Below are 27,792 nucleotides of genomic sequence, written 5' to 3'. Positions count from 1 at the left end.
GAAGGGGAATGAACCCATCAATCTTCAGCCTCAGGAAGAGCAATTTTAAAAACTTCAGGGGCAAGAATTTCAAATTTGGCTGGAGCACCATGAAATGCTGCACCCAAGGTGTTTGTGTTTCCCTCCTTGCTTTGCTGGCAGTCCTGTTTTCCACCTGTCTGGCCCAGAAATGTGGAAAATCTGGGTGTTTTGCATTGTGGCCCTGCTTCCTTCTCCTCTGAAGTATGAAAGGATCTGTTGTCCCCATCCTTGCTTCAGAGGCAGCAGCATTTTCGAGGGACAGAAGCCAACGCTGTGTCCAGAAGTTGGAGGAGGTGTCAGTATTTCCCAGAGACTGACTGGAACCCTCTTCTCCACCCAGGCTCAACTCAGCTGGGGAAGTGCTTAGAAATGGACTCACTTTCCCAGAAATGTGGCAGCTCCCTGCTGCAAGGTGCTGCTCCTGCTGAAAGCTGATATGAAATTGTTGGGATGCAGGATTATTTTGTGCCAGTGAACATCAGTGTTGGTAAATGAGCAGACAAAAACAACAGATAAATTCTGGAATATTCTGAGGCACAGCCAAACCCTTCTCGGTGAAGGGTATTTTAGTTTTGCCTCATCCTGTTGTGACAGAACAAGAGGTGATGAGTTTAAGGTGAAGAAGGGTTGATTTAGATAAGATAAAGACAGATTTTGTACACAATGAGGGCTGTAAAACACTGGCAAAGGTGAGAAGCTGTGGCTGCCCCATCCCTGGAAGTGTCCAAGGCCAGGCTGGAAAGGGCTCAGAACAATCTGGAATCTGTCCCTGCCCATGGCAAGGTTTTTGGGCAGGATCACCTTTAAAAGGGTCATCCCTTCACATCCAAACTATTCCATGATTCCACAACTCTCTAGCCCTTTACTCCTTGCCTGGTCTGTTCTTATTAACAAGGCTTTGTGGTTTGTCTTTATAAGGATAATTTCTCCCAAATGAGACATTTGAATGCTCTCAGTTGTGCTTGGCTCCAGCTTTTCCCTGGGAGTGGTGAGATCAGTTCATGCAACTCCAGAGACTCCAGTGCCTCCTCCTGGTATCCCACCACAAAGGAAACCAGCCTCGTCCATGTCTCCATGCACCTGATCTCCATCTGCCCTGCTCTGCTCTAAGTAAATCTTTGCACTGGGGCTAAACTGAGGTTGGGATTATATTTACAATCCTCCAATGTCCTCTGCTCAGGGCTAAACACATCCCTGGGATTAGCAAGGATGTTCTCCAGGTTGGTGCAAGCTCCTCTCCTCCAGTCATACCTTGCAGCCACATCAGTGAGGTGGGTCAGGGCTGCCCCTCCAGCACCCAAAATCAACCACTCTCAGCTGCAGACACAGAAAAACTCTGTGAATTTTGTGTTTCCTGCAAGCTTTCAGGAGTCTTTGGCCCTGGGACCATGGTGGGTTGGTGGAAATCAAGCTTTTAAAGCTATGGGGTGTTGTTAAGGTCAGAAAGGGGGACCTTTTCCAATGGGACGGATTTTGGGGGGGAATTTGGCCCACTGGTCCCATCTGATGGAAGCCTGACATGAAGCAGACCCTTCCCTGCTCAGGTTCCCACCTTCCATGCCATGACACCACATGGCAAACGTGGCCGAAGGAGCCCTGGGCTTGGACCAAGTTAAAGGGCAAAGAGAGCAAACAGTGAGGATTGCTGCTCTCCATCACAAAATGTGTCTGTCCTCAGGCAGGTCCTGGTCTCGTTGAAGGTGTCCCTGCTCATGGCAGGGGCTTGGAATAAAGGACTTTCAAGGTCCTTTCCAGTCCAAGCCACGCTGTGACTCTGTGAGGTCCTGGCTTGGCAGACGGAGCTCCACATCTGAGACACCACACAGACCATCCATGGGGAAGGAGTCCCAGTTCCAGACTCTCCACTGTTGCAGCAGCTCTCTTATTAGAGGGTAAAAATGAGCTGAGGCACAGACTTCTTGTAAATACAGCATAAAATGGATCCTGGTTTACTCATCTTTACAGCTCAGGCATCTTAGCTCCAAAAATTCCCTGACTCTGGCTGCAGCAAGCTCCTGCTGGAGGCTTCCTTTGCAGCCTCTCACTGCTGGTTATTTCCAGCTGAACTCTGACTGCAGGCAGGAGTCTGCAGGCTGTGACTGCAGGTTCCAAACAGGCTCTGACTGCAGACCCAGACTGACCTCACAGCAATGATTCTCTCTCCCCAGGATCCTGCTTCATCAGTCTCTCCTTCACACTCCCCAAGGTTCCTCCTCCATGATAATCCTCCCCTTCCCAGCTCACCTCCTCTTTTATCTCACTCATCCTCATTGGGCAGAGCTGTGACTCACCAGGGGCAAGGCTGTATTGGGTAATTAACACAGCTCTGACTTATCAGGGGTGAGGTCACCTGTATTCCCTTCTCCTACACTCTACCATCCTTCCCTTCAGGATTTGATGCAAAGCCCCTTTATTTTGCAAGCAGTGGGACCAAAACCATGTGAGGAAGTATCACAACCCAGCTGGAGATGTCTGTGGTCCACCACATCCCTCACCCAGCCTGCAGGAGCCCTCTCTGCTGACACAAACACAATAATGAATCCCACTTCAGTCCATTTGCACAGATATAGAAGATTTGTATGGGACTTCACCTCCTGTCAAGCCCACGTTCTCTGAAGGAAGCGTGGCAGGGACTCAGAGCTCCTCAGAGGCCAGGACACAGTTCACTGGTGTGGAACTGCGGGACCAATTATAGCAGAAAAGCTGAAAGAAACCGAAACAGAAAGGTCAGCCCCAGCCCCCAGCTGCCAGGTCATGTCCAGGCCTTTGCACAGCACATGGAAATGCAAAGGGAAGTCTGATGGCTCCAGGAAAGGTAATTAGCTCAGTGATGAGTGGGAGACTGGGGACAATGTTAGTGCAGCATAAATCATCTCCTAAACAAGCCTTGTTTATTTGTTATGGGCTCCCATGACCTGTGCCCTGAGCTTCAGTCTCCCCCTCTGCTCCCTTATCCACTCATCTCTGGGTTTTTGCCTGGCTGAGTGGAAGGCAGGGTCAGCCTGTGGGTTAGCAGGCTTGCTGGGCTCTTCAGAAATGCAGATAAAGAGATCTGCAAAGTGCCTTGAGAGGCTTTTCTGATTGTTTCCCTGCCCTGAGGGAGCAGAAATTACACATAAATCCAAGCTGGCAACATCCACGTGAGGGTCTCCAGTACCACACCCACATTGTGCCCCTCACCTTCTGCCCCAGCTGCCCTGGGTTTCCTATGCCACAGGCTGAAGAATCCTCTTTAGCCCTGCTTGGCTACATGGCTGCACATCCTTATCTTTGAATTTTCACCCCAGGAGGATGCTTGTGATGTAGAGAGAGGATCACAGAATGGTTTGGGTTGGAAGGGACCTTAAAGCTCATCTCATTCCACCCCCTGCCATAGACAGGGACACCTTCCAGTATTCCAGGGTGCTCCAAGCCCCATCCAACCTCGCCTTGGACACTTCCAGGGATGGGGCAGCCACAGGTTTTATGAAAATTCTTAATCTCCACCCTGACACTCTGCAGGTGTCATCAGGAAAATCCTCCTTTTCCCCTAAACCCCCATTATTTTCAGTCCACCACCCCCTTTTGCAAATATAAAGTGAGTGTTTGGGTGAGTGGGATTCATCCTGGCCAAAGCTCTGCCAAAAGCTCGGGGTGAGCAGGTGCAGAGCAGGAGCACAGCCCTGAGCCTGCCTGCAGCCCTCCCACACCTCTGGAACCAAATCCACTCCTAATTATGCCAGGTTTCTCAAAAAAGGGACAACTTCTAGGGGAAGTGCTTAAAGTGCTTAAATATTTATATAAATGTATTTTATGTACATCTTGAAGCAAGTAGGGGATAGTGAGACCTCCAAGGACCGAGTGAAGGGATGGGATTGGGTCAGGATGGGCCCTTGGTGGTGCTGGGGGAAAGGTGACCTGTCCCTTTCTCAGCCTGTCCTGTGAGTGGGATATAAGGGTCAGCCACGGGCCAGCTCTGCCCTAAACTATGCAGATACCCTATAAATAGGTGCAGTTTCCTGCCAGAGCCTGGTTGCTGCTGTTTCAAGCCAGATCTTGATGTTGGAGTCCCCAGGGAAAGTGGAGGGTGTGCTGGAACAGGCAAGAGCAGCCCTCAGTGCAGTCCAGGCTGACCCCAGCACCAGCTTTTCTCCAAGGCAGAGCTCCTGTCATCGTGCTGGGGAAGGCCAAGACTTTCTGGGACTGAAGACAACTCACCTCCTTCTTGTTGAGATGTGATCATTCCCTGTCTTTATTCCCTTTGACTTGCTGCATCTCCCTGGAAGAAGTCTCCTGCTGAAACGTCAAATGCCTGCCTCATCCAAGAAAGGAAATTCCTTAATCTCCATCCATTTTTTTAAAGTAGCCCAGAGAAATATTTGCCAAGTTTAGTTGGCTTTGAGCAGCCTGGGATAGTGGAATGTGTCCCTGCCCATGGCACGTGGTTGGAATGGGGTGGTTTTTAAAGTCCCTTCCAACCCAAACTGTTCTGTGATTCTATGATTCCACCCTGGAGCAAGGATTTGGGAATGGGAGCTCTCCTGGCAGGTCTTTGATCACCCCCAGACCCAAAGGAGTCCTGGCAGCAGTGGCACAAATCTTACTGTGAGTCCTTCCTGCTGCTGGCCCTGGCTCTCATCTCTGCTCCGTGCCTGAGGATGCTCCAGGCAGGGCTTGCAGGGAGCTCTGTGCTGTGCTCGGCTGAGGTGAGAGGGACATGATTGTCCCTCAGACTCAATCTCACAGTTCATCTGGCAGCCAAAAACATCCTGCCCTCCTTTACCTGCCAGTTTTTCCCTACTGGCACTGTGCAGAGGGATTTCCACCTGTGAAAAAAAGGGAGAGCTCAGGCTGGAGAGGGCATTTGGTCTCCAGCAGTCCTTGGCCAAGCCTCTCATGGAATGGTTTGGGTTGGAAGGGAACCTAAAGATCATCCAGTCCCACCCCCTGCCATGGGCAGAGACACCTTCCACCATCCCAGGGTGCTCCAAGCCCCATCCAACCTGGCCCTGGACACTTCCAGGGAAGAGTTATAAGTGTATAAACAAAATATGCCCAGAAAACTAATCCAGGAGCCCCTGAATTAGAGTTCTGGGAGCTGAGGCACTCTGCAGGTGACACTCTGCTGCAGCCCAGACTGGGTTAAACTCAGCTCAAACTGCCTGGTTTTCACAAAGCAATTCAGAGACTTAAATTGGAGGGCTGGTGCCTCTGACCTCAGAACCCCAGGGAATTTGTGCTCCTGTTTTGGTTGGGACTTGGGGCTTCACTGCACCCAGACCTCACAGAAATCACTGGAGCCATTTTTAGGCTATGAATGGCTCTTAAAGAAGAGCTTTAAGATACTGAACTGCCCCTTTGCTGCCCAGCTGTGCCTCTAACCCCTCATTTGCTATATCCAGACACACAAACACAGCTCTTTGTCCCCTTGAGATGAAGTCTGGCTTTCCCTGAGCAGCCAGGGCTCAGTGCTTTTCTCCCTCTAAACTGTAAATCCATGAGCACTGTGGCTGAGGAGGTCCCTGAAGGTGACACTAAGACCCTTCGCCTTCTCCCAGCTCCTGGCACAGCTTCCACAGTGTTCAGTTGGGTTTAAGGCCCCTCAGACAGCCCAGGCTCTCCCAAGGCCCCTTTCCCTGAAGGTGGCCACTCTTAAATCACCCCATTGATTCAAAGCTCTCCTCAATGACCCCCCAGGTCCCCATTCATCCCTTACTCCCCTCCTCCCTCCTCAATCTGCTCAACTCTGAGCAAAACCACCGAAAAAGAAAGCGTGCTCCCAGCTCCAGCCCACAGGGAAAAGGTCTGGAGAGCTAATTATAAACTCCTGCATCAGAGCCATCAATAATTCAGGGAGCTCTGAAATGGAGCTGGAGACGAGTGGCAGGACAGGGCTCGTTCAGTGCCTGAAGCACCCGGGGTCAGGGTGGCCACAGCACAGGGAAGAGGTGGGATGCAGCTCTGGCACCTCTGCATTTCCAGGGCCGGACACCAAATCCAGGCTCCCCATCCTTCCTCCTGCCTCACTGACAAGTGAACGTGGCAGGATCTTGCCTCTCTCCGGGTTTCGACCCACCAAGCTCCAGGTTTTCTCCCAAAAAAGACACAAGCCCCACTCACCACCTCTTCCCACACCCAGCTCTGCACTTTTCTCTGCCCTGGGTAAGATTTTGAATTTGTTAGAACAGGGTTTTATTCATGAGGTTGGGGTTGAAGTAATTATACAGCCAGAAATGCTTCTTCTCCCTTCCTATCCTTGAGACATTGGGTTGGGGTTGCCACGTCTTCCTGAGCATCCCTTAAATTCAGAGGGAAGGAAAACTGGAAGGAAAAAGCCTGAAGCTGAAGTTAGCAGCACAGGGGGAGTATTTTGCCAAACTGTGAGTTCAGCCCATCCTTGGATGCATTTCCCATCAGCTGAGCTTCTGGGTGGACTCAGCAGAACAGAGGGACTGCATTTGTTGACAGATAAAAATGGGATGTAGGTTCCTCATGCCATGGGAGAGGGGAAAAGGAGACATCCCACCCACAGCACAGAGCCCTCCATGCAGTTAAAATTCCAGGCAAAACTCACACAGGGCTTAAAATTATTGTCCTGACCACCCCGGGATGTGTCTCCCTCCTGATTTAACCATTCTTGCCAGCTATTAGGATGAAAATTAACTCTATCCCAGCCAAAACAGCTGGAATCAAGGATCTGAGATTTTTTTTTCCAAGCTGTGATTCTGTGAAACAAGGACAGTCTCCAAAAATCAGGGCTTTGAACACCCTCGGATGTGGCTGGGAGCAGCTCCAAAGGGGTGGCTGTGTAATTTGGGGTGTCCCTGCAGTGGTGAGAGCTGCTCCCTGCAGCTCTCACAGCTCTCAGCTGAGGCTCTGGCTCCCTCTCCTGACTCCCTTCACTGGTCCAGCCATCCTCTAAAAGCTGGTGAGGAAGGCACTGGGATTGCTTTTCACCCATCAGATCCAGGCTAGGGGCATGAACAAAACCTCTGAGTAGCTCAGGTGTCCCCAAAATCCAGCTGTGGAGCTGGTTCACCCACTAAAGTTTCTGGAGGAACAACGGGGTGCAAAGTGCTTCAAAAGCTCCTCCCAAAAACCCTGTTAAACCTGTTGGACCAAATCAAAACACCACCAGCACTGTGCCAAGCGTGGCCTTGCACATTTGGGACAGATCCCTCGGGACTAAAGTGAAAGTGTCCCATGTCCATCTCCTCCCAGTTCATCTGTGCTTTCACGTGGGGCAGATCCTTTGGCTTCTCCAAGCCCTGGTGTCCATCCCATAGTCTGGGATGGGTTTCACGGCCTCCTGACTCCACCAAAATCCATTCCAGGCCACCTGCAGCTCATCCATGGGATGTCTGTGCTGAGGAAGGTGGAACCAGCAGAGCAGCAGCAGCAGATGAGACAGAGGAGGGAACATCCCTGAGCCAAGCCTGGGGTCTAGGGAAGGGACCTTCAAGGATATTTAGGAGGGGGATGATGCTTCAGGGGGATAAACATGTTTAAAGAGGGATCAGTAGCTCCAGGAGCAGGGAATCTTTTAGAAAACAAAAAATTACCTTGCAAGGCAGTGTTTTGCCCCTTCCTGGCCAGGCTTGTCGTCTCTGGAAGTGACAACAACACCACAGGGCTCAGTCCCCACCTTGTCCTGGTCCTGGATGTCCTCTGTCCCCTAGTCCTGCTCCTCTGGCGGGCTCCAGATTACACCAGCAGAGGGCAAGACGAGCCCACATTTCGGGGTGAAAGTAACCACGAGTGGGAGAGAGACCTGGGAGCCGCCTGTGCCCGGGTGGGGCTTCTCTTGTTGGGGTTCAGCTCACCCCAGGGCATCTCTCTCACCTCTTCCAGCTGCTCCTGCCTCAAATTTTCCATATATTTTTTCCATTTTTTTCCATATATTTCCATTTTTTGTTTTTGCTCTTCTCAGTGAAGTCAATCCTGGGATGCAACGATTGCCAGGGAAGGGCTGATGGGCAAATGGAGTAACAGGCATGTAAGGCTTCATTTCCTTGGGGAGAAGGCTGTAAAATACCTATGGCATGGGAGACCAGGGGAGAAAAAAGGGGAATGGCCAGGTTTCAGGACCTTTAGGAAAAAAAAAAATTAAAAGCAATGCTGGTCCCAGTTATCCTGTCCCTGCAGAACTCCTGGTTGTGGTCCCTGATGGAATTCAAACATCTTGGGAGAGATTTGGTTCCCGTCCCACCGCTCCTCATTCCCATTTTTGGGAATTTACTGAGATTCATTTCAGGAAGTTCTTTCCTCTCTCATCCTGTCTTCCATCCTGGCCTCCTGCTTATTCTGATTCCATGATTCTGTGATTCCATGAAAATGGTGACACATTTGGGGAGGGGACAGCTGCGTTCACATAAACAAGAATATCCCAATTGTGCATAACCATCATTTTCCCTTGAAAATACAAAACAAACAAATATCCAAAGAGAATCCAGTACTGGGGGAGTTTTGAATCATCAGCCCCTGCTGACACCATCAAGCACAAGGTCCTCAAAGTCCAAGGTGCAGGGGAGAGAGGATGGGATAAAGCAAAGCAGCTTTTTGGCCTGGGCTCTATGTGTGAGGATGGAGGATCCTTCACCTTCCCACTTCTTTAAAATCATTCCTTGAGCAGCTTCTTTGAGTTTAAAGAACAGTCCTGGGTCAGGTGTTTAATCCTGGGTCAGATGTTTCTCTGACACCAAGCTTAGACATGGAAAAAACTTTTCATGGAAACTCAGAACAGGTTGGGTTGGAAGGGAACCTAAAAACCACCCAGTCCCACCCCCTGCCATGGCCAAGGACACCTTCCACTCTCCCAGGCTGCTCCAAGCCCTGTTCAGCCTGGCCTTGGACACTTCCAGGGATCCAGGGGCAGTCACAGCTTCTCTGGGCACCCTGTGCCAGGGTCTCCCCACCCTTTCAGGGAGAAATTCCTTCCCTATATTTCATCTAGCTTTGTCATCTTTCAACTTACGGCCATTCCTTGTGTCCTGTCCCTCCATCCCTTGTCCCCAGTCCCTCTCCAGCTCTCCTGGAGCCCCTTTAGGCCCTGGCAGGGGCTCTGAGCTCTCCCTGGATCCTTCTCTTCTCCAGGTGAGCACCCCCAGCTCTCCCAGCCTGGCTCCAGAGCAGAGGGGCTCCAGCTCTTGGAGCATCTTCTTTCCAAAGACTTCTCTTGCCCCAGCAGTGCTGCTTGCCACAACCACACCCCAAATTTGTGTGGTTGCTGCATCTTCTCTGCCCAGAGCACAGCAGCCTCCTCCACCTCTGCTCCCCATTCCTGGCCAAACCAGCACCAGCTATTTAATGGCTTCTGGGGAGAGGACAAGTTAAGCCTTAAATTAAACTTTCCACATCGACAGGCACCTCAGCAGGATGGAGACCCCTGCCCTGGCCAGACAAGTAAAGCTGTGTCTGCCTCCAACGTCTTGGAAGGATGGAGAGGCAGCTTCTGGTGGAATGGCAGGTGGCTGCCAAGGGAAAGGATTTGGGAACTGGCAGGAGAGCAGCACAAGCCTCCAGCCCAACAAATATCTGATTCCCAGCCATGGAAAAAAAAAACATCAGTGAAAAGCATCAGCCAGAGCCATGAGTGGAATCCTCTTGGCAGTAATGGAACAGTGTTGGAAGAGCATTCAGGCTTTGAGCTCAGAGTGAGCTGCTCTGCTGTCACTCCATCATCATCATCATCATCACTGCATTCAGAGTCTGAATCAGGCCTGAAAACTGAAATAAGGGCTTTCAAACTGACAAAGGGCAGGGATAGATGGGATATTGGGAAGGAATTCTTCCCTGTGAAGGTGGGGAGCCCCTGGCACAGGGTGCCCAGAGAAGCTGTGGCTGCCCCTGGATCCCTGGAAGTTTCCAAGTCCAGGTTGGACATTGGGGCTTGGAGCAAGCTGGGATAGTGGAAGGTGTCCCTGTCCATGGCAGAGGGTGGAATGAGATGGTCTGTAAGATCTCTTCCATCCCAATCCATTCTATGGTTCTACCATTTTAATGTGGATTTTTCTATAATCAAATTACAATTTATTTTATTTGCCTCCAGCCAACAGCTTGGGGGCTGTGGACTGCTGTCCCTCCATGGGTCCCACCCCAACAATGCCCTTTTCCTCCTGTGCACAGCCCTTCTCCATCACAACTCCCTTCACACCATGGCTGCAACCTCTGGAGAACCAAAACCTCCCGAAAACTCCCCAGGCCCTTGCACAGACACATTGTCTGGAGAGGGCTGTGGTGTATCCCCAAGGACTGAGGTGCCACCATTCCTGTGGGATGCAGACCCTGATGGCCTCAGTCTCCTGCCAGATGGGGCCCTGGGGTCACTTCCAGGCCTACGTGCTCAGGGATGGGTGGGAAATGTCCCCCAAAGGCTCAGGGTTATCTCAGGCCAATGGGCCCGGCTGCTGTTGCCAGGCAGGAAGGCAGGAGGTGGGAAATCTGCTCCTGGCACTGATCCCGGGACACGCTGCCAAGAGAGCAAACGCCCTCGGGGTCAGCAGCACCCAAAGGTCTGCTCTGCCACCCTCGGTGTGCCCAGAGAGACCCTGCTGGTCAAGGGACAGGGCAGCACCCACCCAGAGGGGCTGAGGGTCCTGTGGAGGCACGGAGGGATGGATGGATGGAGGGAGGGATGGATGGAGGGAGGGATGGATGGATGGATGGATGGATGGATGGATGGATGGATGGATGGATGGATGGATGGATGGATGGATGGATGGATGGATGGATGGATGGATGGATGGATGGATGGATGGATGGATGGATGGATGGATATGGATGTGGATGGATGGATGGATGGATGGATGGATATGGATGTGGATGGATGGATGGATGGATGGATGGATGGATGGATGGATGGATGGATGGATGGATGGAGGGATGGAGGGATGGAGGGATGGAGGGATGGATGGATGGAGGGATGGAGGGATGGAGGGATGGAGGTGTTGCTGTTTTCTTGGTGGCTCCTCAGTCAGACAGTGTATTTGAAACAGCTCAACAAACGTCTGGGTGGGCCCTGTGTCCATTAGGGCTTTGCAAGGCCTCTGCCTTCCATGGAGGTGGCAAAATTCATGGAGGAGTGAGAGGAGAGGTGATGGGGTCAAGGTGTGGGCCACAGGACTTGTGGGGGGAACCAGAAGATTCTTCACAATGTGTTTTAGTGGGAATGGTGGCATCCAGTCAAAGGTTGGACTTGATGATCTTGGAGGTTTGTTCCCACCTTAATGGCAATATTCCATTCTCTGCTCCTGTCACCAGATGTCCTGGGCTTGGATGAGCAGGATCTGCACCTCACTGACCCCTCTTTCTCCTCCTCCTCCTCCTCTTCCTCCTCCTCCTCCTCCTCTCAGTTCTGGCAAATTTGTCTCTGACCCGACTGGGAATTACTTTTGTTTGTTCTGTGTGTCAGCTTCCACACCACCTTTAGGTGGGGGAAAGATTGCAGGAGAAACTGGGGTTATCCCCAGTTTCCAAAGTACATTTTCCTCCAGCAAGGCCAGGTGTGATATCTCTTGGTCCCTTGCCATGTCTTCAGACCTGCTTAAACCACACCTAACCACGGAAAAAACACGTGGATGTGGCAGGAGGAGAGATGATGAAAAAGGAGAAACATGAAGAAAGGAAAATTGCTCATTTATTGACCTTTCCTCCTTTTACCTTCCCCAAAGGCAAGTGAAGCTGGGAAAAGTGTGGAGGCACATGTGTGTCCCCCAGGATGGGGCTGGACTCAGGCAAAAGGAACTTCTATTATTTCAATCACACACACCCACATCAATCACAAATCCACACCAAACCAAGTTTCCCTAGAGCTGGGGCTCAATAAACCACTTATCCCATGAAACAACATCCTTGGGGTGGTGTTTGTGTGCAGTCAAACACACTCAGACACTCTGTGATGAGTTCCCTATGAGACACCCTACCAAAAAAAGTCATTTTAGCAGTTTGTCACAATGTAAGACATGTTGGCAAGCCACATCTGAGAAATTATGGTGGAAATCTTGTATTTACCAAAGGAATATTTCTGTGGATATAGGGAAAAACTCATCCCCCTAAAGTAAGTAAGATAATAAGATAAAGAATTATTATAAATAAAGTGGTGGTAAAACATTGAAACTCAACTGCCTTAAAAATTAATTCCATATTTTGGAGCTCACACAGTTCATATTCATTTCTAGAAGATCAATTTTCCCTTAAAATACAAGGATTAGAAAGGTAAGGATTCTTCCTAAACCTCCTATGAGAGTCTCTCAGCATCACAAGGGTCTGGGAGGAAGATCTTTAAAAATGCACCAAATCTGGGGACTTTTGGGCCGTGTCGGGTCCAAGGCTGTGAACACCAGAGTTTGCTTTCTCTCCTCTGACGTGCCCCTTTCACAACAGCTCTGCTGGTGACAGATCTTTGACCTGGAATTGTGGAAAGGCTGGAGAGATGAAGGACTCGTTGCGTCACACAGGTGAGGTGACATCACCCTGGCAGCAGTGCCCCTGCCGTGCCGAAAAACGATCGGCTCGCGGCGTCCTTGGTGTGCCCTGCCAAGAGCCTCCTCTTTTTTGGGGCTGGTCCAAAGCTCATCCCACACATCCAGGAAAACGCCGTGGCCTCGCTGCAGCAGGGAAGTTCCTGAGGATGCATTCCCAGCCCAGTTTTCCATTCAGCTTCGCATTCACCTGTGGAAGAGTTCACAGAATCGTGGATTCATGGAATGGTTTGGGTTGGAAGGGAACTTTGAGAGCATCCAGTGCTACCCCCTGCCATGGGCAGGGACACCTTCCACTATCCCAGGTTGCTTCAAGCCCCATCCAGCCCAGCCTTGGACACTTACAGGGATCCAGGAGCAGCCACAGTTGCTCTGGGCACCCTGTGTCAGGGCCTTACCACCCTTACAGGGGACAACTCCTTCCCAATATCGCATCTACCCCTACCCTCTGGCAGTGGGAAGCCATTCCCCCTTGTGCTATCCCTCTGGGCCCCTCTCCCAAGTCCCTCTCCAGCCCTCCTGGAGCCTCTTTAGGTGCTGGAAGGGGCTCTCTGGTCTCTCTGGAGCCTTCTCTTCTCCACACTGAGATATCAAAGCTCTGCTCATGGTCAGAAGAAATATTATCCTGTACCCAAGGTTTTTTCTACTCTGGGGATCCATATGAGATGGGGGAGAGGGCATAAGACTGTCTAAATCTTTTGTTAAAAAATGAACATTAACCTGTGTGCTGCACCTTCTCAGGAGTTCCAGGAGGCTGCACAAGGACTATAGGGGCAGGAAAACCATCCTAAACTGCTCCCAGTTGCAGAACCAAGGCCAGAAAACAACTTTCTTTCCCAGCTGAGCAATGCCCACTCCAGACTCAGCTTCCTTAATGGTGCTGCTGAGGCATAAATGTCTTTTGAATTGCGTCTCCACAGCCATGTGTGCCAGCTCTGAGCTGCTCTGTCTCATCCCAGTCATCCTGAAGTCCCTGGGTTTGTTCCAGGAGCTGCCCCCTCCCTGCCCCTCAGCCCCAGCACGCCACAGGAGCTCAGTCCCTCGGGGAATTTAGGATCATATACAGTTATGGTATGAAGCCAGAAATAGCCTGGAGAGCATTTGTCTGGCCTGAGGCTCCAGGAGAAGGGCAAATGCCAGCTGATGTTCACCTAAAATAGACACAACCTGTGTGCAGGGCTCAGGAAAGCCACCAGGCCTGGCTGAAACATGGAGTGTGGGGAGGGGGCTCAATGTTGGGAACCCAGTCCCTGGATTTCCCTTTGGATAACCCAGATGCTCTCCTCTCTTCACCTCCCTGGGCTCAGCTTCCCTTCCCTGCAGGAATGCAGAGCTCCTGACAGAGTTAGGGGCTTGATTCTAACCTGAGGAGTGGCAGGAGGGGTTTTCCAGAGTCACAGGGGTTAATCCCCCACATCCCTCACACCGTTCTGCTGAGGGAAGGAGCTTCCTCCTCTTCCTGCACCTGTCTGATATCTTAAACAGCCAAGAGAAGAAAGCAGCTCCAAGCTCCATCCAGCCTGGCCTTGGACACTTCCAGGGATCCAGGGGCAGCCACAGCTTCTCTGGGAAACCTCTGCCAGGGCATCACCACCTTCACAGGGAAGAATTTCCTCCTCATAGCCAATCTAAACCCACCAGCCTTCAGTTTAAGGCCATTCCTCCTTGTCGTGTCCCTCCATCCCTTGTCTCAAGCCCCTCTCCAGCTCTCCTGGAGCCCCTTTAGGCTCTGGAAGGAGCTCTCTCACCTCCCTGGATCCCCCTCTTCTCCAGTTGAACCCCCCAGCTCTCCCAGCCTGGCTCCAGCTGCAGCAGCTCTGGAGGCAGCACCTCTAAAAGCCGGGCTGGGCTTGTGTCGAGCAGGACTCGACAAGAGCCAGACCGAGTATCAAAGGGAAGGAGCTGGGAAGAGCGCGGTGCCGCAACAGCCTCCAAGGCAGCACGGCCACGTTAGTCATCACTGCGGTCAGCGGGAATGTTCTCTCCAGCAGAGGCTCCCGTCATTAGCAAGGCGAGATGTGGGAGGAGGGAAAGGCCCCGCTCCCCCTGCAGGGAGGGTTTATCTGGGATTAAGGAGGCAGGGTGGGGCTGTGGGAGTTACGAGCGTACCGTCCTCACCCAAGCTTCTCCTGCTGACCCATCACAGGTTGTGCAACACCGGCAGGCAGGACCTGCCCAGACACAGACACAGGGACCCAACAGGGCCTCAGCACCCGCACAGCCAAGAATTCCTTCCCAATATCCTATCTATCCCTGCCCTCTGGCAGTCTGAAGCCATTCCCTGTGTCCTGTCCCTCCATCCTTGTCCAAAGTCCCTCTCCACCTCTCTTGTCTCCCTCATCACTGCCCAGGAGCCCCCAGCACTGCTCTCACTTGCTCCAGCCAAGGATGACAAACTCAGGATCCATCTGCATAGGATTTTATTAAAGTAGGCATCACCCACAACGAACAATAGTTGAAAAAATATTCTTAACAACATTTTTTTTTTTTACTTTTTTTTTTGTCCTGAATAGGTAATTTAACAGCCACAGTGCTCAAGGGTCACGAGGGAAGTCTGGGCCCAGAAGTCAAACTTCCAACTGGTAGCAAAAGGTAGATTTTTGAACCACATTAAGTTGGTTTAATACAGAAAAAAAAAAGTTGACATGATTACAAGAGAAATTAATGTGGAAGACATGGGGAAAAAAAATATAAAGATCATTGGAGAGAATGAAAATGAGAATTTCAAACAGGATGCAGACATTACAGACACATTTAATAACATGTCCCGATTGTCACCACATTTTCCTCCAGACCACTCTCTACTGGAACATGGTTTATTTCAGATTTAAAAAAAATTAAGTTACTAAAATGGCTGCTCCTAAATGAGACCAGTAACATCTTGGCAGGAAAAACAAAACTGTGCTCAAAATGCCACAGGTTTGAATTTCACCTTTGCTGTGCCACCTGTTCCAAGGCTTTTGTGTAATTCCACCACCAAGGACAGTGTTTTGGAAGAAAGAACATTCCTGCTCCTCACTCGTGTTGACTCCAATAAACTGGAGCTGGGAATGAGGGTGAGGGGATCAGACCCCAGCACTTTGAGCGACGAAAGGAAATGGAGTGAGACCCATCAAGAATTCTTTATTTTACACTTCCCGAGGGTGGAACAGAGGCACTGAGGAGTGGACAAGACACTTCAGCTCCTTTCCAGCCCTGCTGGCTCCACGTCCCTGGGAGATAATCCAGTCTGGATCCCATCCTCCTGGGCAGGGCAGAGGACAAAGCCCAGCCAGTCCCTCCTCACAGGGCGTGAAGGAAGGGCCAACTTCACCGGCCCATTGGGCCAAAAATTACACTTGAGCTACATGAGAGTTACAACAGTGGTCAAGGTTTAAAACTTGTCCTTTCAGCAATGTAAACAATATAAAAATGTTTCAGTAACAGCCACGACCCTTGAGCTTAGATACCTGGGAAATTCCTACTTTGCCCACAGATGAAAGATAAAATAAGTACAAAACCAAGAGATACAAGTGTAACAAATGTTTTAAATAACTGAGTTTCACCACAGAATCTTCATTGGAAGGTTACTTTTGTGAGGAAACATATTCCCTGCAGGAGAACCCCTGCACAAAGAGATAGAAGTCTGATCATGGCAGGGTTACAGAGAAGACAACAGACTCACAAGCACCAAAGCACTGTCACAGAAAACACAGCAAACAAGTTGTAGGCAAAAATAAAACAACAAACCCAACAAAAACTTGAATGTTTTTACCTACACACACTACTGGAGTATACAAGACAAAAAAAAAAAAAAAAAAAGACCTTCCTGTAGGGAATTTCCAGTCATTTTGAAAATGAAAGGTATTTTTTCTTTGAAAAAAAATAAAGTCCAAAGCTCCCAGAGGCTGTTTCTCAGCTAGAGTAGCTGACAGCTCAAACTCACATCCATGGAAACTGCTGTTTTACCTACAAAGACCTTCCTGTCTCTCCAGTTTGTCATTTCCTGAAGTCTCCTAAGTAGCTTTTGAACTGACACCTCTTCCTTTCACACATCAACTGAAACTCCCTTGTTCATCCCAGAATCTCCTGTGCATGAAACTCAACAAGCAGAACAGCCCTTAGCTGTAGCTAGAAGATGGTTTCAGCTTCTGGATCCCTCTCTGAAGAATAAAAGGGTATGAGTTACATATAAACAGCATCTACAAACACAGTGCATGAGGAAAATGGGGTGAACAGGAAAGATTTCCATGGCTGACCCAGCTCTACAGTAAAGCTCCATCCTCAGCCCACCTTTAAGACTTGTTCCAGGCAATCTAACACTGTCCAGGGACACCAAACAACCAGGAGAACCAAAAGTACTGCTAAAAACCCCAGCCAGGGGCTTGGCCTCCCTGAAATCCCACCCAGACTCACGTGCATGGAGCAGCTCTTCGGATTTCAGCTCTCCCTCCAAGGTTGCACTGAAGGCAGCGGCACTTGCAGAGAACAGGACAAAGCTTTGCTTGTAAACTCTGGGCTTTTTTAAAGCATGATGAGAATTCAAGTCCTATTACACTTCACATTAATAAGCAGCATCATAAGAATGCTTCTCTGTATGCCCTAGCTATAGAAAAGTGTATGCTGAAACAGCACTAAAGAGAGATATAAATAGGAGCTATCGAGCAAAGTTTGATTTCAAACTAGAATTGCAACGATCCCCTGCAACTTGGAAACATGAAACAGCTCTTCTGATGTCTCTTTTGTAAGCAAAGAGTAAAAAGGATCTTCCTACAACCTAAGATCCTCCTAACGTCCAGGAAAACGCAAAATCTACCATTAATTTTTTGGGATATGCCTGAAAGGCCAGGTTGGACAATGCTATCCCATGTTGTTTGCCAAGGAAGAGGCAGGAATGATTGGAGAGCCATCAGCCAGGAGTAAGTGCTACTTTTGGTGTTTCTCCCTAAGTGTGAAAGTTCAAGAACTCTGTGTTTGTCAGCAGTGCTGTGTTTGGGGACAGCACCCAGTGCTGTTGTTTATATAAAGGATATTCCAGCTACAGGATGTTTCTGCCCAACTCTGTCGCTACTTACAAAAATTAGTAACTGACATGCTCTAAGACTCAGAAACTCAGAAACTAAAATTCAGCCATTTCTTCCTGGTCCTCTGTGGAAATCTGGAAACATCTGAAAGCATTTCAGTTAGCTTGGGCAATCCTGGAGTCAGACCCAAGGTAGCTAAACATTGTGGTCACCAGCTCGGGGAGGTCATAATCGTGTTTCCAACCCCAATCCCTGCGGGCGTTGCTGTCGTCGAAGTTCATGGGCCAGCTGTCAGCTGCAGGGAAGAAAAACAAAAAGAACCAAAAAAGGTGAGGTTTAGGAAAAAATCTCGCTGAACTTTGAGATGTTTCATCACTACTAATGCTGAATTTTGAACCTTAAGACTTGAACTGCGCAGGAGCAATTTGTCAGTTCCTAAAAAGAGAAGAGACTTTATTTCGCCCCGGTGATGTTTTTGGTTACCTGCTGCCAGGGGAGATACTAACCTATGGCCTGCCTGACTTGATCCACGTTGTAGGACATCTGGAGCTCGGGGACATACTTCTGCACCTCCTGGGCCAGCTCCTCAGGAGTGAAGCTCATGGCACTGATGTTGTAGGTCCTCATGGTCAGGGCTTCTGCAGGGGCCTCCATGACCTCCAGCGTGGCCTTGAGGCAGTCGTCGATGTACATCATGGGCAGCCGGGTGTCCGGCCTCAGGTAACACTTGAACTTGCCAGTCTTTATGGCATCATGGAAAATCTGGACAGCATAATCTGGGGAAGAGAAAAATGGACGTGTACAATCTGTGTTGTGCACTTCATGAGAGGGAACAAACCTCAGAACAACCCCAAAGTCTCCTGCCTCAAATCTGGCAGCAGGACTGTGTGATATTCAGCATGAAATCACAGAGTGGGTTGGGTTGGAAGGGAGCTTAAAGACCACCCAGTTCCAATCCCCTGCCATGGGAAGGGATGCCACTCACTATCCCAGTCTGGCCTTGGACACTTCCAGGGATCCAGGGGCAGCCACAGCTTCTCTGGGCAACCTGTGCCAGGGCCTCCCCACCTTCACAGGGAAGAATTTGCTCCCAATATCCCATCTAACCCAGGCCTCTGGCTCTCCCTCGTCCTGTCATTCCATGTCCTTGTGAAAAGTCCTCCCCACCCCTCTTGTGGCGCACCAGTCACTCACCAGTTGTTCCCCCGCCAGGCTGGGAATCAGCAGAGATAATCCCGGGATACCTGAGGCAGCGGAAGTCCAGGCCATAGCGGTAGTGGTAGTACTGGGGAGGGGGAGAGAAACACAGAGTTACACACCAAGAGTTGGTCACACCCCCTTGGATCTCACAGGAAAAATCTGACACAGGATGACCCTTCAGCTGTCCCAGGACAGGGATGGAAGGAAAGGAATAACTGAACAATCCCTATTCCCTGCCTGGCAGCTGATCTCCCTGCCATTTCCAGCTCACATCCACATCAGTGGATATGGATCTTTGACATGGATTGCCGTGCTACTCATGTAGGATTTACAGTGTTCAGAAACAGAACACTCCCAAGTTTGTGAGACTTCTCAGGATAACACAGTCCTCAGACCTACATGAGGAAACTGTATAAAAATATCAGCTTTAAAAATGGTATTTAACTACAAAGCCAAAAGAGAAGCTGTGCATGTGCAGACTCCCAAGGCTTTGGCTTGAAAATCTTTTTTTGGAGAGGAGGAGTAAAAAGTCATCACTGTGTACCTGCTGTCACAAGGTTTTGTGCACTGTCCCTTCTGCAGTGCCATTCACATTGGCACAGAGGCCAAAGCCATAAAAAACAGGGAAAGAAATGACACTGAAAGTCAGCTGTTTGCCAGCTTCCCACACTTTGTGCTTTTCCCAATGAAACTTAAAAGATATTTGACCTTCAGAGCTGCCTCTGACTATTGCAAAGTACTAAAGTTTGAAGGAGGGAAAAATGGGGAAAAGAAATTAGGGAGGAATCTTACAAAAGCAATGAAGTTCCAATCATAGAATCATGGAATGGCTTGGGTTGGAAGGGACCTTAAAGAACATTCCAACCACTGCCAAGGACGGGGACACCCTCCATTATCCCAAGTTGCTCCAAGCCCTGTCCAACCTGGCCTTGGACACTTCCAGGGATGGAGCAGCCACAGCTTCTTTGGGAAACCTGTTTTAGTGAAGTTCTCCCAGACCTTTTAGGAAATGAATAAAATAAAAAATTCTCACTTCTCCCATGAGCTCAGCGTGGACCTTGGAGACTCCATAGATTGTCCTTGGTCTCTGAATGCAGAGATCAGGAGTTGGATCTCGAGGAGAGGTGGGTCCAAAGGCTCCAATGGTGCTTGGAACAAAGAGCCTCAAATTATGCTCAGCTGCAATATCCAGAACATTGTGTAAACCTGGGAAAAAACCCAAAACAACACAAATTTATCAGAATAGTTCTGCTTTCTCAAGCCATTGTGGGAATTAGAGAATATTCTCAGCTGGAAGGCACCCATCAAGATCATCCAGTCCAACTCCTGGCCCTGCAGAGACACCCCAACAATCCCACCCTGAGAGCATTGTCCAAACACTCCTGGAGCTCTGGCAGCGGCTGTGCTCCAAAAACTCCTGAGGCGGTGCCCATTCCCTGGGGAGCTCTTCCAGAGCCCACCACCCTCTGGGGGAAGAACCTTTCCCTGATACCCCTCCCAAATTCCCCTGAGAGAGCTTTCAGCACTTAAAACCCAGCACACACCGGTGATATTGACAGCCCTGGCCAGGGGCACGTTGGCCTCTCCCACGGCGCTGAGCAGGGCGCTGTAGTGGAACAGCCACGTGATGCGGTTGTTCACCACGATCTCCCGCAGGTTCTTGTAGTCCAGGATATCCGCGAAGATAAAAGGGCCTGGGGGAGATGCAAGCAGTGGGAGATTGGCTGTCAGGAGTGGATGGAAGGAAGGTTCTGTAGGAAGCTCAGGCTGCTGTTTCTACCACCTAAACACATCACTAAACAGCGATGCTGAGGAAAAATTTTAGCAAGTTTCCAGTGAAGATCAAAGAATCTTAAATCCAGCTCTATATCCACCTCATAATAAAAATCCCCTGAGCGTGTAAAAGCAAAGCACAAGTTTCATTTCCAACTTCCTCCCTCCAAAAGCACCTCTTTTTACAGCAGGAGCACAACGTGCCTCAGATAGTTATTCGAGTCAGCAAAGCAGCAAAGGAGCAGTGAAAAAATGCAAAGAGAAGTATTTAGGAAAAGGGAATAAGAGAAGAAACCAACATCCTGGCAAGATTTCAAAGCACAGAGGCATTATGCAGAAGGTCTGAACAGCAGCTTGTCAGTGTAATCCACTTATCACTTTGATAATTAGTTTATGAACATCAGAGGTAAAGTCAAGATTTTTTTTTCATGTGCTTCCCCAGTCACTTACCACTATAAAAAACATTATCTGCAGGCTTTCTAATGTCAGACAAGATCACATTGTTCTTTCCAAAGCGTTTCCTGTGTAAAAATACCCACAGGGAGCAGTGAGTCCACAGCTTTTTGAGATAATCCATCGTTGCTATTTTGTTTTGCAGGAGTGATAGCAGAGGAACAATATTTTCCACAATAAAATCAGTTACTGCACTACACCAAAAAAACCCCAACAATCCTTTAAATATCAACACAGCATCTTTAAAAATGATAAAATACTTCTAGTAGCAGTCAAGGTCTGCATAAGGAGAGAGAAATTCTTTAGAAAGTGAAAATATGTTGGGAAAAGAGACTTTCCTACCCTTTTCTTACAGAAAATTTTACCCAGGGATAATTTACTTCCCTGCAGACAACAAAAAGCCACTGAGATTGTTGTAACTGCAGCTACTTTTATATCAACTAAGCAAATACAGGAGAGAAATTGTGACCTTGTGCTGATCAACACAAGGCTGTCGGAGACAGCAAATCTGGGGGCATTGGAGCACATTCTGGCCTCCCATTATCTAAATAATTTTAAAATATATCACAGAAATGGTAGAAAATATTCAAACTGCCACAGTGTTGAGTGCAGTGAGTCTGCTCACTTTTGGTCTTGGTCCAAATCCCTTCCAGCAAAGACTGTGAGCAAATGATAAAGTGGAGCTGAGCTGGATATGCACAAGGACATGGATAAGGGAGAGCTCTTGGAGCATTTCACACTTCTTGAAAAGATATCATAAAAAAGGAGGTAACTGTGCTTGAGGTGGGGGAAGAGGAGAAGGAAAAAGAAGGAAAACTCTGAGGGTTCAGACTCTGAATACTCCCGTTTAACTGGAAGCAAACAACTCAGCAGACAGGTCCTTAGGCAAAATCCTGCTATTTTGGGAATTGTGACCAATGGACACACAGAAAAAACGTCAGGAACCCACAGCAAGCACAGGAAGGACAAACAAAATGATGGTGGAAATTTAATTATAGAATCATTAAGAATCATTAAGGAAAAGACCTTTAAGATCATCAAGTCCAACCATTAATGTTATTTACCAAGCCAAGAGGCAAAATCAGCATTTGAAAAAAAGGGATTTCTTTTATAAACAACTTTCCAGACAACTACTGCTCTTAGAAGTGATGGCTGAAGCTGGAATTCCTCCCTCACAGCAAGCCAGGGAATGGTGACCCACCTGAGCAGCTTTGCAAGTCCCACTCCGAGCTGGCCAAGACCACCTAAGAGACAAAAATCAGAGGAAAAGAGGGGTCACAATGCAGAATTCCTTTATTATCTGTATCACATCAAGAATCAGTATGATTTTCTCAGTGAGTCAGGAAGCTTTGACTTTTTTTTTCTCAAGGAACTGGTTTTAGAAGAGTTCTGGAACGAAAACAGGGAAGCTCACACGGGACTCCAATCTTGCTGCCCGATGATCATCCCAGTTCTGGGATATTTTGGGTATTTTTGCTTCCAGAACTGCCCTCTTTGGGGAGGGAGGAGAGCAATGGGAAAGCTCAGCTGAGGAGCAGGAGCCCGGCTGTGCCAGGAATGCTGACCTGTGATTAGCACCCGGGGATGATCCGACTCGGAGAACGTCACCGAGTGGAAGCTGGCGTCGGAGGCCACCTGGCGTGGGGACACCCCGATGGCCCTGACGGGCACCAGGGACACCCCACAGCCACAGCCAGAGCTCTGCAGCAGCTGGCTGGCAGCCCTGCCCAGGTTCCTGACGATTGGCATCTTCTCCCTTCGGGTGTGCTGAGAGGAGAGAGAGAAAAGATGAGTCACGAGTGATTCAAGACTTTTAAACATTTCCCCAGAAAACCCCGCAGGGATTCAGAGGAACTTGATGCCATCGAGGGCTGGGGGGTTGTGCTAAGCAAGGGCTGAAAGCAGCCTGGTATGTAACATGAGCAGAGGTAATGTATTCCCTGGAGTGAGCTCAGGAAAGTATCCACAGTCCAGGAAAACGGGCAGGGAGAACACTGTAAAGCTCAAATTTAAACTTTTTTTAAAACACCACTCAAAGCTGTGATGTTAAGCGTAAATACAGAATAAAACAAAGCTGCTGTGATGCCACGTTTGGAGTGAAAGTTTTGCAAGCTGCTGTGAATAAGCAAAACTCCTCGGGATTGCATCAGCAAGAGCAGCTGAGCCAAGGAGGCAGCAGGAAATCTCTTGAAAAAAAGGGAGATTTACTCCAATTTAACACTCAGGATGGACAGTACCAGAAAGCAAACAGAGCAGTGGCAGGGCTTAGCCAGGGCTCCGGAAAATGTCCTAAGTATTTCACACAATTATACTTTATTCTGTGCTGCATTCAGGTTTGGGTTCTTTCTCTCTAAGTCTTTCATATTGGGGAAGGAAATGTAAAATACACCAAACAAATGACACACAGAGGCACAACTGGTCATTTCTAAGGTGCAAATTTAATTCTCTCAAATAAAATCCTCAAGGCACAAAATTTAATTCTCTCAAATAAAATCCTCAAGGCACAAACATTTATTTTTTCCTTATCCCCTCTGAACAGTTTTTAACTCTTTCCCAAGGATCTAGAATATGTAAATTCCCAGATGAAAGCATATTTCAGACTTGCCTGATGAGGTTACCCTGTCAAATCCTTTCTTGGGGCTTATATTCTAAAAAGGAGAGTCAGGTAGATGGAAGCTCTCCACAAGAAATTGCAGCACTTAATTGCTGCAGATGAATACCAGTTCCAGAGAAAAGCAAACAAGTGAGTAATGTGGGCGTTCCTTTCACTTCTCAAGTCATCTGACAGAGAATTTTCTGGTACCTGAGAGAGTTTTGCAATTTAAATACAGATTTGCTAAACTGCCTGTTCTCTAGTAAACCAGCCCCATAAAATTGCATTATCAAAAAAATACATTTAAACCGATCAAAAAGACTTGGTCTGAGATTCCCAGAAAGGGGATGGGAGTGCCCATCCCTGGAAATATCCAAATTGCATCTGGACCAGGCACCAGCTCTCATGATATTCCCTTCCTATTTCAGCATGGAAGAATAAAATCTTCCAGCACTGAGAGAGACTCACTCTCTGTGTGACAAAAAATTTCCACTCCAAATACCTGAAAAGGCATTTTGAGCTCTGCAAAGTACAAACAAAAGTTGGCTGTGACTAAAATTGGTCTCCCAATGACTGGACTGGTTTTTCCAAACTACCCTGGCGTGAAACCACAAAGGCTTAAGCTGAGAATTTACTCCCAAGTCTGACTCAGAACAGAAATACATTTTATACCAGGCACTGAAAGAGTCAGGCAGCAGAGCTGCTGCAAAAAACCTCCACTGATGACATTTATTTCTATTTCAAATAGAAAAGAGGAAAAAAAACCAGGTGTGATTGGCTACTTAAATAACCATAAATGCACAGATATATAAAGAAATCAAAATTATGCCTTAAAAACACTTCCCCAAATAGCTGGAGCCAGCCCCACACAGTGATTAACTTGCAAAAGGAACTCAGACAGGAAAGCCCATTCTGCTAGATCCAAGTTTCCTATCTTAAATAACTTCTAGGAGTTATTAACAGCTCTGAACACACACACACAAAATTAATTTAACTGAAGTAAAATAACTTAAATTTTTTGTAGGCTTCCCAACTGAAGTAAAATAATTAAAATTTTTATAGGCTTCCCTTTTTACTATCTCAAAGGGTAATATTTCTGTTCTGTGGGGAACTGAAGAGGAAAAAATTAACTATATAATAATAGATATCCTTTATAGTGGAAGGTGTCCTTGCCCATGAAACAGGCTGAGCTTTAAGGTCCCTTCCAAACCAAACCATTCCATGATTACATGATATATTTTCACAATATATTTTTACCACCACCCCCCATATCCCCTTCAGAAAAGTTTCTCAGTCCCTGATCTCATTTATCAACTCAAACCGATATTAGAAAGTGCCAGCAAAATGAGGAAGTTTTATCCTGGAATATCAAGGTTATTTCCCCCACTCCGCTAATTTAACCAAGGCTAATTTTAAGGATTAAGCAATGAAATTGCAGCTGGAATTTCCCCTCTCCTGTACTCACCTGGGTTCTCAGCTGGTGATAGGGCAGAGGCAGAGCAGAGAAGGCAATTTATAGGACACTGCCTCTGTGGAAAGCCAATCACAACCTGGCAGAGAGTAGGAGTTGTCCCACACCTTACGGAAAAAAAAAGGGAAAAAAAATGTGCGTGTGAGAGCAGCAGCCGCCAGGGATATCACTGTCCTCTCCTGCCTGATTTTGAAATGACTGGAAGTTTGGGACAGGCAGGGAAAGGGCTCTGAAGGTGCACAAGCAGCTCCTCCAAGTCCCAGAACCAGCCAGCCTCGGGTCGTGGCTGAAGGACAGAGTTTAAACTAATTAGTGGCAGTGCAAAGGATTAGTAGAAAGCAAACACGTGTTCCAATGTACAATAATCTGCCTGGGATAGCAGGAAATTTCTGGGGTTTGTAAGAAGATTAAAGCACAGGGAGAGGGAAAAGAGGGAATAAAGAAAAAAAAAAAAAAAAGACGCATTCACAGAATGACATTTAGTGAGTGAACTGCCAGCTGCTGATCCTCTGTGAGGTTTCCAAAGTGTTACATAAGCAGCAACACCTGTCACTCACATAAAAGTCAGAAATGTTTATGGAAACCAGCAGTTCTTTTAAGTTAGTTATTAATAGAATAACTATTATCACGGTGATAAGAAAGATAAGACAGTCTTGGTCTGGAAAGTCCCACTGCAAGCTTCAAAGAAAATGGGGGAGAGAGAGGAAAGAGAAGTCAAACCAAAGCCCAGAGCTCCCAGAGGATTTCTGGGGATGCACAGCTGCTGGGATGCCACAGAATGCCCCTCCAGGGAGCTAAACCAAAGAATGCAGAACTTTCTCCTTTTGCAGAAAATTAAGGGACTCTGCAGGGCACAGGATCTCACAGATTCCCAACCACATCCTCGGGAATATGGTCCACACCAGCACACTGAGCTCCAAGTTCTCAACTCTCATTTGGCTCCAAACCCCACAGTTTCTGCTTCAGACCTGCAGGTTTGCTCATGCATTGGGAAGCTCCTCTAATTTTCCCAGCTGTATCAAGAGCTTGAGGAGAAAGAGAGCACCTTCCTTGGGCACCCAGAAGATGAAGCACAAGCCCTGCTGCCCATGGGAAAGCCTCTCTGGTGCCCAAGTGCTGCCAAGTGGAATCTCCATCAGATCCCTGCATTTGGGAGCACTCAAGCTGCAAAAACTAAGGGATACTCTCAGCTCAACCCCAGTGACTGCTGCCTGGACAGCCCAAATCACACATCACAGGCTTCTGAGAGCCCCCCAAGCTGGGACACCGCGTCCCTGCCGCTGTCCCCTGGCAGGGGGATGTGCAAGGCTGTCCAGGCTGGAGCTGTTCCCTCTGGCAGGGAGCTGTTGGCCAAGCTCAGCTGAAATAACCTTGACACACACGCACGGCTCCTGTCCCAGGGGTGACGCAGGATGAGGCCGAGCCCCTCGCCGAGCCTGCCAAGAGGAGACGTCAGCCTGAGCAGTGAGGGACCCGCTGGAAACCTGACCTCAGCCACCAAAAATAAACAGAAAAGAAAAAAAAAAGGGAGATTACGCAGCTGCTGAACAGCGTGAAACTCCCGGAGCAGGTAAGGAAGATTGGTCCAGAACATCCCATGGATCCTGGGCAGAATGGGCAGGAGGGGAGGGGGAGATTCTGCCCCTTGTCCCTGCTCAGGTGAGACCCCACCTGCAGAGCTGCCTCCAGATCTGGGATCCAGGAAGAGTGAGGCTGCTGGAGAGAGTCCAGAGGAGGCCACGGAGATGCTCCAAGGGCTGGAGCCCCTCTGCTCTGGAGCCAGGATGGGAGAGCTGGGGGTGTTTGCCTGAAGAAGAGAAGGCCCCAGGGAGAGCTCAGAGCCACTTCCAGAACCTAAAGGGGCTCCAGAAGAGCTTGAGAGGAGCTTGGGACAAGGGATGGAGGGACAGGACAAGGACTAGTGGCTTTAAATGTAAAAAAAAAGTAGGCTTAGATAGGATATTGGGAAGGAATTCTTGGGTGTGAGCGTGCAGAAGTCCTGGCACACGTTTCCCAGAGAAGCTGTGGCTGACCCTGGATCCCTGGAAGCGTCCAAGGCCAGGCTGGACGGGACTTGGAGCACCCTGTTCTAGTGGAAGCTGTCCCTGCTGATGGCAGGGGGTGGCACTGGATGCTCTCTCAGGTCCCTTGTAACCCAAACCCCTCCCCGATTCCCTGCACTACACCCGGCACAGCCTCCGCTGATGAAGCCAAGGGGCCGCTGCGGGTGATGGGCACGAACAAAACGCGCCCGCAGCGGGTCTGCGGTGAGGCACAAAAGCGCCACGAGCACCGAACCGCCGCCCCCGCCCCGGTCCCGGTCCCGGCCCAGCAGCGTCCCCAAGGTGTCCCCAGAGGAGGGGACCGCGCGGTGCCGGAGAAGCCGCCCTTCCCCCACCTCATTCATTCGGTCGCGCCGGGAGCGGGGCGGCTCCGCGGCTCCAAATCCCCTAAAAGAGTCTCCCAAAGCTCCCCGGCCCCGCAGCCCAGCCCAGCCCAGCCCGGCCCAGCCCAGCCCGGCCCAGCCCGGCCCGGGCCGGCCCCGCGCTCACCCTGCGCTCGCTCCCGCTCCCGCCGCCGCCGCCGCCCCGTCCCTCAGCCGGGGCCGCTCGCGCCGGGGCCGGCCTGACGTCAGCGGGGACCGCCCCGGGGATTGGGCGGTGACGTCACACGGGCGTGATGTCAAGCGCCGTGAGGGGCGGCGGGGGCGGGCGGGGCGCGGTGGCCCCGCGGGGGCTGAGGGCGGGCGGCGCCGGCCGCGGGGACGCCGCGAAATGGAGCGTTCTGGGGGATTAGGGAGCCTAAAGCTCATCCCATCCC

The 27,792-nt window shown here is 49.4% G+C and overlaps 1 protein-coding gene across 1 annotated transcript; it reads right to left on the bottom strand.

The window, feature by feature from the left end:
• Positions 1-14,882: 14,882 nt before the first annotated feature.
• LOC134564404 (L-threonine 3-dehydrogenase, mitochondrial-like) lies at positions 14,883-27,549 on the bottom strand. Its single transcript, XM_063423239.1, has 10 exons — positions 27,525-27,549; positions 24,967-25,079; positions 22,474-22,675; positions 22,110-22,152; positions 20,906-20,976; positions 20,227-20,376; positions 19,716-19,888; positions 18,677-18,767; positions 17,989-18,258; positions 14,883-17,777 (listed from the first exon to the last, which is right to left on the bottom strand). The coding sequence occupies exons 3-10, from the start codon at positions 22,655-22,657 to the stop codon at positions 17,638-17,640; spliced, it is 1,122 nt and encodes a 373-aa protein (XP_063279309.1). The 5' UTR covers positions 22,658-22,675; positions 24,967-25,079; positions 27,525-27,549; the 3' UTR covers positions 14,883-17,637.
• Positions 27,550-27,792: the final 243 nt, after the last annotated feature.

This window comes from Prinia subflava, chromosome 2, assembly GCF_021018805.1.
Source record: "Prinia subflava isolate CZ2003 ecotype Zambia chromosome 2, Cam_Psub_1.2, whole genome shotgun sequence".
NCBI classification, from domain to species: domain Eukaryota; kingdom Metazoa; phylum Chordata; class Aves; order Passeriformes; family Cisticolidae; genus Prinia; species Prinia subflava.
The sequence above is the reverse complement of the archived record's forward strand: the minus strand, read 5'-3'. Positions and strand labels throughout refer to the sequence as shown.

Bases quoted from the DNA above. Each gene is read 5' to 3' on its own strand.
- LOC134564404 (XM_063423239.1), bottom strand. From the start codon at position 22,657: ATGCCAATCGTCAGGAACCTGGGCAGGGCTGCCAGCCAGCTGCTGCAG. The intron at 20,377-20,905 runs GTAAGTGACTGG...CATCTCCCCCAG, and splicing joins AGATAATGTTTTTTATAGTG to GCCCTTTTATCTTCGCGGAT. The intron at 17,778-17,988 runs GTTAGTATCTCC...TCTTCCCTGCAG, and splicing joins TCAAGTCAGGCAGGCCATAG to CTGACAGCTGGCCCATGAAC.